We start from the raw sequence: 12722 nt of genomic DNA on the forward strand, positions 1-12722 counted from the left end.
CAAGTATGACAGCTCTTTCTTCAATTTCAGAGCGACATGTTTTTTCCATTGTCATTTCTTCTGGTTCTTCTCTTTGTCAGAAATGACAATATTAATGTAGAGTACAATCCAGAGCACTGTGAATTGCTTTAACCTTGAACCAGTTGTATGGTAACCTTGGTACCTTGACACTGTGCAAATACAATGCAAGATGTTCTGCTATCTTCACATGAATAGGTTAACTAAATTAAAATTGCTTCTAAGCTGCAAGTTTTTTCTAAACATTTCAATTTCTGGGATCATTTGGGATGATGATTTGTCTCCCCTGACTATATTATTCCTACAGTAGTGTAAAGGAAGTTCTTACATCCATCCTGAATCTCTCAGAGTCTGAATGCCCTGTGTTTGCATTGTCTTACATAATGGAGCTGTGGAGTCTCAATATCAAAGCATAGTTTAAAAAATCAACTCCTTTTCTGTTCCCTTAATCTTCATCTTTCATTGCATGTTTATATTGCTTTAATACATGGGGCTGTATCTGTGAGTAAAACCATTTTAAAGACAGCGATTTTGTATAGTGGGATTTTTTTAAGACTTAGAATGTTTTTTTTCAAGCCACGTCAAAATGAAAATAAAATCTCTTTAATGTTTCTGCAGAACCAGGTCTGTATCAACAGGTTTACTTCTAGACAAAAACCAGCCTTTTAAGTTTGGGAAGGGTTTTCAGAACTCTTCTGTGAGAAAAGGGGAAAAGTTTTAACTCCCTGGCTCTTAAGTGAACTAGATTAGTTTAGCTTTGTTTATTTGTGGAGATCCAAGTATGAATATCTGATTATTGTGTTTTGGGACTTTCCACATTCCAGAATGTCAAACTGTGTACAATTTGTGCTGAAAGAAGTTGAATTAAGTTTTAATTCTGTAATTTAATTCTGATAATACTGTTCTATGAAAAAAAAAAAAAAATAGCAACTAATTTCATTCCAGTATTCTGTCTTCTAACCATGCATAGATAACAATTACATAGATATTAATTATTATTCTTCAAAGTGGAGGAAGTAAACTCTCTCTAGCATACTTAACATAGAGAAAATGTAATATTTAGTTCTTGCTGCAAAAATATGGGAATTTTGGGTTTGTTCCTTTACCGCAATCTTCCTGCATGTTCTTATGTGTCTGTTGCCATGACTTCCAATCATGCATCTCATTCATTCATTCTCCCATCCCATGCTGTTAGGAGAATTGGGCAAGTATTGTGCTTGTCAGAGGGGTTTTCTGTGTTAGGGGAAAGAGAGTGAGATGACAGTGCTAACTGACCACTGTGAAACATGATGCGAGTCTTAAATTGTGTTAAAGAAATGTATTTTTTCTTAAGCGTTCAGTGTGTTACAGTAGTTTTTATTTGTATATTTGTAGTAAAAGTGTCATTAATTGTATTTAAAAAGAATATTTACTCCATATATATATAATTTTTCATCTAAATGTGGTATAATATATTGCTTAATGTTAAAAAGGAAAAATCAGCTTTTTCTATATTCTACCTACTCTATACATACCAATATCTGAAGAAACATATGTATTTAAAAACATTCAGAACTTTTTAAGACCTCTCTTGAGCTTGTGCTGACAGTCTTTCTTCTGGGTCTCTTATCACACAGGAGGTGAATATACAGAAGACATTGCTGAATTTGCAAATAGCTGGGCTGTGCAAATCTCAGATGATGCAGCTTGTGTACATACTGCCTTAGATTTTTCCAGTCCTTGCTCAGCTAATGCAGAATCCACTGAGGTAAATTAATCATGTAGTAATTATTATTATTATTCTTTTAAATCTTCTCTGCCTAGTGATGATACAAGAATCTAGTAATATAAACCATATAGAAAAAAACCTCAACTGCATTGAGGCTTCGAGAAGATTCAGGTCAGGGCTGTTGCTGGGGAATGTCTGAAGATCTTCAGTTTAGCTTGAAAGTACAAACGTTCCAATAGGATGTGCCAAGTGGTAAAGGTCTGCTTCATTGCTGCATTACTCAGTTCTGGCATCTTACGGCTTATGTTGGAAATTAGGAAATATTGCAGAAGTACCATGCTCAGCTCCTGGATTGACATGAAATAATTTTTTGGTCATTTTGCAATCTGCCATGCCAGGTACTTTAGGAGAAGTATGTGATCAGGCCTCTGTAGTTAGAGAAGACAAATTTTTGGAAGAATAGTAGAGAACACATAATAAATGGAGACTTGAGATTCTCAAGCTTTAATGGGAGTATGAAGGGCCCTAAATTAGATCAACAAAGCTAAAAATAATTATGCTTGTTCAAAAAATATTTTCTAACTGTTGTTTACTGATTTTCCTTAATGCACAGGATATATTCTTCAAGTGCCAAATATTCCTACAATTTCCTTTTCTCAGCTGTCACGAGAGCATAGATCCATATTCTTATATTTCTAGCTGCATGAATGATCTTTGCAGGTAAGAATGGAGTTCTTGTTTACTTATTTTGATGCATGAAATGAATGCTTACTTTTCTGAGGCAAGAATTGAGCAGAACTGAGTGAACTTAGTAGGATCTAAATGAGGTCAAAATGGAAGAGATGGTGTTTCTCTCAGTGGGTGCTTTACTGTGGAACTAGGGGACACGTAACCTGTGTCTCAGCTGAGAGAGTTTGATTGCTAGATATTTACATGAATTCAAGGAAAGACTAGACAAACACATGGGAGAGAAATTAATGGAAAATCACTAATGACAAAAGAGAGTTGCTAATCACACACACACACAAAATACCTACATCTGGAAGCTCTGAGCCAAAAATACAAGATTAGGACGACACTAAAAGGAAATATCAGTGATACTGGAGGAGTAGAAACATTTCCTCAACAGAGTCAGACTGATTTCTGATAAAAATATAGTAGAGCAAGCATCATCATTCAAACATGTAGATTTTTTTCAAAACTGTTTTATTTATATAAATTCAGAGCTGTCAAAAGACATTCAGCTCTCACTGGTTTTGGTGGGAGTTGCACATCCACAGTTGCTGGGGTTATATGTAAACTGGTATTTTCCTCTTTGCCCCGGACTCTTATTTATTTGTCAGTCATTCACAGTAAACAGATGCTTCAGAGAGTAATTGAACAGGAGACTAAGCAATGTATTGCTTCTTTTTTAAAAAGGTCTTATGACTAAGAGGCAATTGTCATAAATAACAGGAACTGTGTCAGGCACTATTATAACCTTCTCAGAGTATCATCAATTTAATCAAAAGCATACAGAAAGGTTCACAAGACTAAAAGCAAGAATCACTCAGTAGCATCCGTTACAACTTGTTAGTTCATTTTCAATGAATTTTGAGTTTTCTGTTTTGCCATCAAGTGAATATGGAAGAATTTGAATTTGTAAGCGACTTTTCAAAGTGTTTCTTTTGCAGCTGGTGCTCTGTATATTAATTCAACTAAGAGAAGAGCTGAGCTGCCTCTGCGTAATCTCAACATAACTCAGGAGCTTATTGTGCCTTTTCCTCAGTCAGAAGAAAAAGAATAAAAAGCAAATTTTAAGATGTGATATTTAATTTATATCATGGTGTTAAGGAGTAAAAGAAGTATAATGAGAAGCAAACTTTCAAGTGTGATACTGAGCCAGTGTTACAGCATTAAGGAGGTTTTATTTTTGTTGAAATGCATGTGTGTGCTGAATATGAATTGTGTGAATGTTAAAAACCTTGAAGGAAGTTTCTGTGTCTGGGAACCTAATTAATTTAGGCTTACTTTGCTTATAAGAGGTCTCTTCTTGTGGCTTAGTGTCAGTTTATAAAGGGGGGCCATTTTATATGCCAAGTATTCTTTCTATTAAGACCCATTTAATTGGATTAGATAAAGACAATTTTGGGAGAAACTGTGATCACTGTAACAAAGAATATAGTGGTGTTTGATTTGGTAACAGATGTGTTGAAAGCAGAATAACATTTAATATGTTTTCAAGGCCGTTAATTTTGGAAGCTTGATCTTTTGTGCTGAAAGACAAACTCAGCTAATCTGTCCTGGTCGTGCTTATAATAGAAATGTCTTATTATGACTGGTTCATTTTGGCATCAAGTCCTTCATGGAGAGTGATAGGAGTTGTTGGGTTTTCACATTAAAAACTGGTTGTGTTTTGCATTATTTAACTTGCATCTGGATAAAACCTAAATACTGATGAATATCTCTTTACTTGACTCTGGCAGAAAAGCATTATCCAGCTTCTTCTGTATAGATTAATGTAGAGATAATGGCTTTGCTCAAGATTGCACTGTAACTCTCTGAACTTGTCTTTGTATTTGATAGATAATGCTACTGATGCTAAGCAACAAGGTCAGAAGTCTACCAATAGGGTTCTCCTCACCTAGGTTCAAGGGCTAAGTTTGAATTAGAAACTTAACTTGATAAGGGACGTTTGGTCCACGTATTAGCATAGGTGAGAGTTTCCATGCCAGGTAGGAAGAAGAGGGTGAAGACATGGATCTTGTTGTTATCACAGAATCATAGAATGGTTTGGGTTGGAAAGGACCTTTAAGATCACATAGTTCACCCTCCTGGCAGGGACACCTCTTTCTAGATCACGTTGATCAAAAGCCCATCCAGCCTGGCCTTGAACATCTCAGGCATGGGAGTGCCCACAGCCTCTCTGGACAATTGTTCAACTGCACTCTTGAATTGTAATGTTGAACTACATTGTTGCCTTTCTGGGCAATTGTTGAATTGTATAGTTGAACTGTCCATTGTCTTCATGACAAGGTTATGTTTTTCTTTCACCATCCTCTAGGACAGCAGCATCAGCTGAGCGAAATATTCTGAGCAGTCTCCCGTGGCATTGTAGGTGGGATTTAAGTTTTGTGATTACTCCCTTGTTTTATCATTTCAGGGTGGATGATGATGAAACATACTGCAGAGCGGTGACAGAGTACGCAAGAGCATGCTCCCATGCTGGGTCCCCTGTGCGAGACTGGAGGGATGATTTTCCTGCTTGTAGTAAGACTCTTTAGCAAAGCATAGTGTGTAGCCTTTGAAATACCACCAGATATCCTTTTCAAATAATTCCATCTTAACAACATGTGTTGCTGTAGGACTCAAACCTTATAGTGATCAGCCAGCTTCATTATTAATGGAGAACAAAGAAGTCAATGACTTGCTTGAGGATTATTTTAATTCCATTGTGATCTCATGTAGATACATATAAAATTCCCATTTGTGCAGATTGCTTGAAACTTCACGCAAGTTGATCATACTCCACAAGGAAGAAAAAACATCTGTGGAGATCTGATATCATCACTGTTTCCAGCTGACCTTTCAGTCTCTACCAGCTTTATAACAGAATGAATAAAGGGAATGCAGCTCCTTCTCGTCATCACTGCTGCCTATCAATTGTAGTTCAGTCACATACATGGAACTTTGAACTAGCTGGGATATGAGCAGATGTTCCCCTGTTACAGGAGCTATAACTTGTAGTGGAGAGGTGATAGAATAATTTGATAAAAAGACTTAAATACTGATGAGAGATTCACTGCAGTTCATCAGTGACAGCCTCTCCAGCAATCCATTGTACCTAATCTGGATAATCACCTCCACCTGAAGTGTTGCACAACTATTTATTCAGTGAGATAAGGCTTCTCCAGTATGGAAAGAGAAATTGCACTAATGCACAATGTAATGTGCTCTTTTTCTAGCTGAGAAGTGTGAAGATAGCTTTGTACACCGTGATTGTATCAGTTGTTGTCCACCAACTTGCACCTTTGAAAAAGATTGTCTTGGTAGCAACCTGCACTGCTTAGATGGATGTTACTGTCCAGATGGTGAGTACTGTTAATTTTATGTGATATATTTGTAAAGTTAATATCAAGCATTATAATAAAATTGTCAAAATAAACTATACTTAAAGTTAAAAGCCAGAAAATATGAATAGTTTAGTTATTTCAGTTTTTGCTATTTTAACTGTGATTCTCTTTTATTGTGTTCTGAATATTTACAGTGAGTATTATGGCATAGAATAAAATATCAGTTAAAATCTAGAGCCATCACTAATGCTGTCTACTATGAGGCATAGCATAGGTTTAATCAACTTTCTTAGAATTATTCCTGAAGCAAATGAGGTTTTGTTTGAACAGAATGTATCATATACTCAATTCAAGAAAACTTCCTGCAATCTGTACTAAATGAAAATTAGGGACTGGTCAGTGAACAGTCCAATTATGGAAGGGCTAGATATTACATGATATCGAAACCTTTTTGGTTTTGTGTCTGTAGAGTTTTGTGTACTTTAGGCAAAAATTCTTCATAAAGCAACCTTTCAGAATGAAAACTGCTCTGAGAAGGCTTAAGCGTTGAATGTTCTGAGCATTCTGCAATCACTAGGTGACTCTTTATACTAGACCCTAGTCGCCTTCTGACGGATTTGAATGTTTGAGTAAGATGGGGCAACAACAAGAACACTGAGTCTATTAACTTTTTTTTTTTTAATCTCACGTGTTAACTTCCCCCCCAATAGGTCTCATTATGGAAAATGGAACTTGTATCTCCGTGTCAAACTGTCCTTGTATTTATCATGGAACTGCCTTCCCCGTAGGCACAAAAATTGAGCAAGAATGTAGTAATTGGTATGTGAAAGCCTCATGTATGTGTTTCCTCTATCTATGACTGCTCCCTGTAGTTAGTTTAACATCATAGTCATGCTCAAATTTCAAAGAATAGTTAGTATTTATGCTTTATGGTCTGGGCTTTGTGTATCACAAAACAGTTCTACAGAAACAGTGGATTCAATATCTATTAATCATAGATCCTATTTTGATAAATATTGGAACATTGAATTTCTGTATTTTGTGATTTTTCTTTTTAGTGTTTGTACTGGTGGCATTTGGAACTGTACTGATCATGATTGCCCAGGTATCTGTATTTCATGATTTTTTTTTCTCTCCTCAGTGAACACAAGGGATAAACTTTTCCAAAGACAACAGACTCAAATGTAATCCAAGGGTTTGGGATGTTATTTTAAGAAGAAAGATTTAGCACACAAATATCCAGTAGCAGTGGAATGGCTGAGGCAAAACTATAAACTGCCTGATTGTACTTGCCTTACTTTTTCTAATCTAACTCAGTGTGTTACATTCATACATTTTATTCTACCCCCTACTTAAACTCTATGTGCTTTGGAACATGTATCTAATTCCACAGACAGCTGCTACACCATCTGTACAGTGGGCCATGGATAAGATTCTCCTCACTTCTAGATGCAGCTGTAATGTAGAGAATAAGAAGAGCATCATTCTGTTGCTCAGAGTGCTCCGATTTCAACCTTGTAACAATAGTTCATGTCTGGATCTTTCTCTTTAAAGATTACACATCTCTTTAATGAGTTACTGAGACAAACATAAATCACCAGGTAGTGAAACTTCCTTGACAGTTCAGTTCTTAAACAAAATCGTACTATGAAACTTATGAAAGAGAATTTTTTTTTTTTTTTAAATTAAAGATCCTTCTATGAATGAATTAGCAAACAAAGCTTATCAGGTACTAAAAAAATCTTAGGAAGGTGGATCTGTAGATTAAAATGCTGTCACTGAGTATCACCTCACATGCATGTTGTGTGTGCATGCAGGGGGTCAGTTCTGACTGGTCTTGTCCTAAGGAATGAATACCTATTAGCAGTAGGAGTGGGTTAGGTGTGCTCCCACAGATTGTGTCCTGCTGCAGTTGCAGCCAGAAGGAATCTAGCTTATGCTCTGGTGTGACCTCACAAGCTGAACCAAGGTGCAGTAAGTGGGGATCTGCTGGAGGCTTACTTCAACAGTGGTCTCCTGATCTGAACTGAAACAAGAATGTAGGGGCACCCTGAGGACAGACAACAGGTGTCTGCTTACCTGGAATTTAGGACAACCCACATGTTCAAGCACAGCATTTTCATGCCTGCAGCAATAAGCAGCGTCGTAGTACCAGTGAGGGAGGAGAAAGAAGCTGGCTCTCTCTTTCACATCTAGCCATGGCAAAAAATGATGAGGAAGAAGATTACAGGAAACTTCAGAGCTGTAACACAGAGAAAGCTTTTCCGTGTATTCTAGGGAATCAGTGACTCACATTCAGCCTAGGTGGTACCATAGCTACACATGGGCGTGCGCAAAATGAGATGGCATACAATGGAAAGATGTGTATATAACATATTTAAATTTCAAATGCTGTAACAGTTAAAAAAATCAAAGCTCTAATGGAAGAACTATTATGTTTTTATTGTATTATACTTCTCACAGAACAACAATACATTATCATGTAAGTGAACTTTTATATTTAACTTTTTTCTCTCAAGCTGAGTGCTCCGTCACAGGTAACTCCCATTTCACAACATTTGATGGACGTCATTTTACCTTTCTTGGGATTTGCCAGTACATTTTAGTAAAAGGCACTGGAAAGAACAAATTCACAATCACTGTACAGAAAGCACCTTGTGGACATGTAAGTCATGCTTTCATTGAACATCCATAACAAAAGTGTGTATGTATTTCAGATATTTTTGCACTGATGCTACTATAGATTATCAGGTTATGTTAACAGAAGAGTATTGTGAGTTGAAACCTTTTCACAGCTTTTTTTAAAGTGGTTGTATTGCTACATGTTTTATTGTCCTTTATAAAACCTATTGCAACTTTAGAAGGATTAAGTCTGAAGAGTTATTCATCTCTGTGTATTAAGTGAGTATGTATATCAACAGTCATACAGTCATAGAATTATAGAATCATTGAGGTTGGAAACTGCCAATCCATCACCACTCTGTCCACTAATCATGTCACTAAGTGCCACATCTACTTGTTTCTTGAACACATCTAGTGACAGTGAGTTCACCATGTCCCTGGGCAGCCTGTTCCAGTGTTTGACTACTCTTTCTGAGAAGAAACTTTTCTTAATATCGAACCTGAACCTCCTCTGGTGCAACCTTAGTCCATTACCTTTTCTTCTGTCACTAGTAACTTGGGAGAAGAAACCAACTTCCAGCCTCCTTTCAGGTGGTTGTAGAGAGCACTACAGTCTCCCCTGCGTTTCCTCTTCTCCAGACAAAATAATCCCAGTTCCCTCAGCCACTCCTCATAAGAACTTGTGCCCCAGACCCTTCACCAACTTCATTACCCATCTTGAATCTCAGTGTCTTTCTTGTAGTGAGGGGCCCAAAGCTGAACATAGTATTTGAGGTGCAGCTTCACCAGTGCTATATACATGGGGACAATCCATAGATTTCCCTAGTCCTGCTGGCTGCACTATTTCTGATACAATCAATAGTACCATCAGCTTTCTTGGACACTGGGCACACTTCTGGCTCTTGTTCAGCCAGCTGTTGACCATGGCACCCAGATCTTTTTCCACTGCACAGATTTCCAGCCACTCTGTCCCCAGCATGTAGCATTCCATGGGCTTACTGTGATCAAAGTGTGGGACCAAGTGCTTGGTCTTGTTTGACCTCATACAACTGGCCTCAGTCCATTGATCCAGCCCATCCAGATTCCTCTGTAATGCCTTCCTACCTCAAGTAGATCAAAACTTCCTCCCAGTTTGCTGTCATCTGCAAATTTACTAAGGGGATGAAGGAATCCCTTCATCCAGATTATTAATAAAAATGTGGTACTGAATGCAGATGTCTCAAGCTTTAGAAAAGCTTTTGCTGGCAGCACTGGACAAACTTAACACACAATTAAGCAAGAGATTTTTTCATAGTTTTAGATGTGTATTTGTTATGTTTTAGCATATTTAATTTGTTGGAACAATGCCTTTTAGAAAATGTTTAAGGAGCCTAACAACCATGCATATTTGTTTGAAAGTATTTTGGCAAGGTGTTATGAATAGAAGTGCTTATAAAAAGTGCTTCCATGCAGGACTTTACTTATGATGTTTTTAGGTAACTAGGCTGTCAGAAGGGGCTCAGACTGTGCCTCATGCAGCCCCTGTGTTGGTACCTCTGTACCTCTGCTTTTCTTTATGTCTCTTCTTCCTCCTAGGTTATGAGACTCCTTCTTTTTTTGCATTTCAGGTGGCCTCAAGAATGATAGAATTGGTTATGTAGTCACTGAGAGACAGAGATGCTGCTCTAGTGACAGCTCTAGGCACTTTGAAAAGTTTCTGTGTAAAAACACAGAGACCCAAAAGAATACAAGATGCTTGACATCAGTTGGTTATGTTTCAGTTCTGGTCCTGTATCTAGGTTCATAGATTTTGCCTGGACAGCACTTTAAAATAATGGATGTTCATTTTCATGTAGCCTTCTTTTGATAGTCACACATTTACAAATAATTTTAGTGTATTTCTGGAGAAATTATATTATTTTGTCTGCAGTCAGAGGTGATGAACTATGTTTCAAGTTTCTTTCTACTTCATTGCTACATATGGACTCTGACCTTGGGAGCCAAGTATCAATACTTGGAGATTTCTATCTGCTTACTGCTAGACTGCCATAATAGCTGAAATGAATTCACCTTGCTCTTATGTTCACAAGCAGTATTTTTCTTTTTTGCCTTTAATTTTGGATGCTCAGTTTAATGTTTTGAGAAGTTATTTACACTTGATTTACCTGATGACAGTATTTCCTTTCTATACAACTGTTTTCTTTCCTGTTTGTTTGCTTTTGCTTTCCATGCTACTATTGTCTTTATAATCTTTCTGATGGTGAAATTTGTTTCTGCTTAGAACTTTGACCATGCCTGCATTGAATCTATAACACTAGTTCTTGAGGATGATGTGAGCAAACAAGTAACTCTCACAAGATACGGTCAAGTCCAAATCGGTCCTAACCAAGGTTTTAACATTAATGGTAAGAAAATACATGGAGTAGAATTTTAGTGGGGTTTGCATTTCTTTGTTTATATGCTCCAAAGCATTTTTATTATATCTGTCTTATGAAATTATTATTTTAGTTGGTGAAATATTGTCCCTCATTACATGTTTCTTTCTTTGCATTTCTTATCCTGTTAAGTACCTAGGAATTCCACCCATCTGTTTTTCCTCTGTTTAGGGGATAGGAAGGAAAAAAAACAACAACCAGAGGTGAAGAGGTTGAAAGTCATCTTGATATTGACGTTCAGATCACACTTAACTGATGCTTTTTGTAATAAATTACATGGAATAGAATCCATGCACTCAAAGGGTCTGTGTCACTTTCAGTGTTGACTTGTGATTTCAGGAAGGTTACTTCACAATTTTTATAAGGCTAGTAAGAAATATACCTTGAAAGGAAGCTACAAAATCAAGCACTGAAGGTGGAAATGATAAAGCAATATTTCATCTCTCTCTAGTGATTATTCAAAGTAATAGATTCTCACTGGATTTTTAGTCTTTTCTCAAATAGTAAAGTACTATTTCACTGTTCCTTTCTGAGCCCCTGGCAATCTGGAGCTTAGGGAACCCTGAGTTTGTGACTGCAGCTAGTTTTTTTCTTCACTGGATCTTTCTAGACATAGTTTTGCTTTTGGCATTTTCAGCTTCCTAAAACAGAATTTCACAGCTCAGTTTTAATTATGTTGAAAGGTCTGCTTCATACTTTTGCTGGTAATTTCATTTTACATCTTTGGAATCAGTCCTTACTGATCTCGTCTCTTCAGAATTTACAACTAATATCGTCTATGACAAATATTTTGGTGTAGTGTTCTTGATAATGTGTTTATCTGTTAAGCCTTATCAGCTTATGTTTTGAAGCTTACACGAGCATTTTATCTTCACTGTTTGTGTGTCTGTATGTGTGTAGAGGCTGAGAGTGAAGACAAACCTGATTAAAGTCTGCAGCTGCAAGTAGATCAACAGTGTGTAGCAAATGAGTGCTGTGACTGTGAAATTTCCATTTCCTTTCATCATGTATTTGCTGGGAAGGAAAGCTGGGAATTAGTTAGGGCCTTAGTTCACATACAGTCCAGGAAAGGAGATATACTGATGTCATATCAATAGTAGTAAGAGAGAACCTTCTATCTGAAGATAGCAATGAACTTTACAGACATCTGTTAATTAATCTTTTAACATCACTGGGAGCTAAGAAACAAGTCGTATCTTATTGTGTCTTCTCATTGCTAGAGGCACGCTGTTGAGTGTAGTATATTTTTGTAGAGGAAAGAAAGAAAAAATATAAGTGGTCTCCAGATAACCCACTGGTACAGAATGTGAGACTTTTTTTTCTGTTGATAGTAGTTGCAGTACCTGATTTGTGTTGGTAATGAAAAAGATTTGTAGTCTTATAATTTTAGATGGAAAATGTGTGAAGTTATTTGCTACAGGTGAGGTTGTGCACACATTTGTCATTTTATTTGTGAGTTTTCAAAATTTGTTTTAATTAAGGGATAAACTTATAAAATCTGGAAGTTTCAATGACTGCTTTTCTTTTTATTTTGCTATTTGCAGGAGCTATTGAAATTCAGAATGTATCTTCTTTGTTTGTTCAACTGAAAACTACTTTTGGTTTGAAGATACTCTTTGCAAAAGATGGAGAGAGAATCTATGTTCAAGTTGACATCAACTGGAAGAGAAGAACGTTGGGACTATGTGGAACTTACAATGGGAATTTAAGAGATGATTTTCTGTAAGCTGCATACAGTATATTTAAATTGTGTTAAATGATAAGTGAAAAGTCTTGTTGAACCTGATATTTTCATTTCACCAGTTTATTCATTATTAATCTAATATAGAATCTCTTAGCTAAAACTTTAGACAATTAAATGTGGAACTCATAAATTTTGATGTCATTCTAAGACATCTAAGTCATTCC

The 12722-nt window shown here is 36.6% G+C and overlaps 1 protein-coding gene across 4 annotated transcripts in view; it reads left to right on the forward strand.

The window, feature by feature from the left end:
* Nucleotides 1-12722, forward strand: part of OTOGL (otogelin like) — an 88938-nt gene that overhangs the window by 10672 nt on the left and 65544 nt on the right. For all 4 annotated transcript variants that reach the window (XM_090139194.1, XM_090139202.1, XM_090139213.1 and 1 more), the window contains 9 exons: nt 1635-1765; nt 2340-2446; nt 4869-4975; nt 5671-5796; nt 6489-6597; nt 6837-6883; nt 8298-8443; nt 10661-10784; nt 12359-12536. In XM_090139194.1, the coding sequence (XP_089995320.1) occupies nt 1635-1765; nt 2340-2446; nt 4869-4975; nt 5671-5796; nt 6489-6597; nt 6837-6883; nt 8298-8443; nt 10661-10784; nt 12359-12536 (1075 nt within the window). The remainder of the gene's footprint in view (nt 1-1634; nt 1766-2339; nt 2447-4868; nt 4976-5670; nt 5797-6488; nt 6598-6836; nt 6884-8297; nt 8444-10660; nt 10785-12358; nt 12537-12722) is intronic.

Source organism: Phasianus colchicus, chromosome 1 (assembly GCF_987193195.1).
Source record: "Phasianus colchicus chromosome 1, bPhaCol1.hap1.1, whole genome shotgun sequence".
NCBI classification, from domain to species: Eukaryota; Metazoa; Chordata; class Aves; order Galliformes; family Phasianidae; genus Phasianus; species Phasianus colchicus.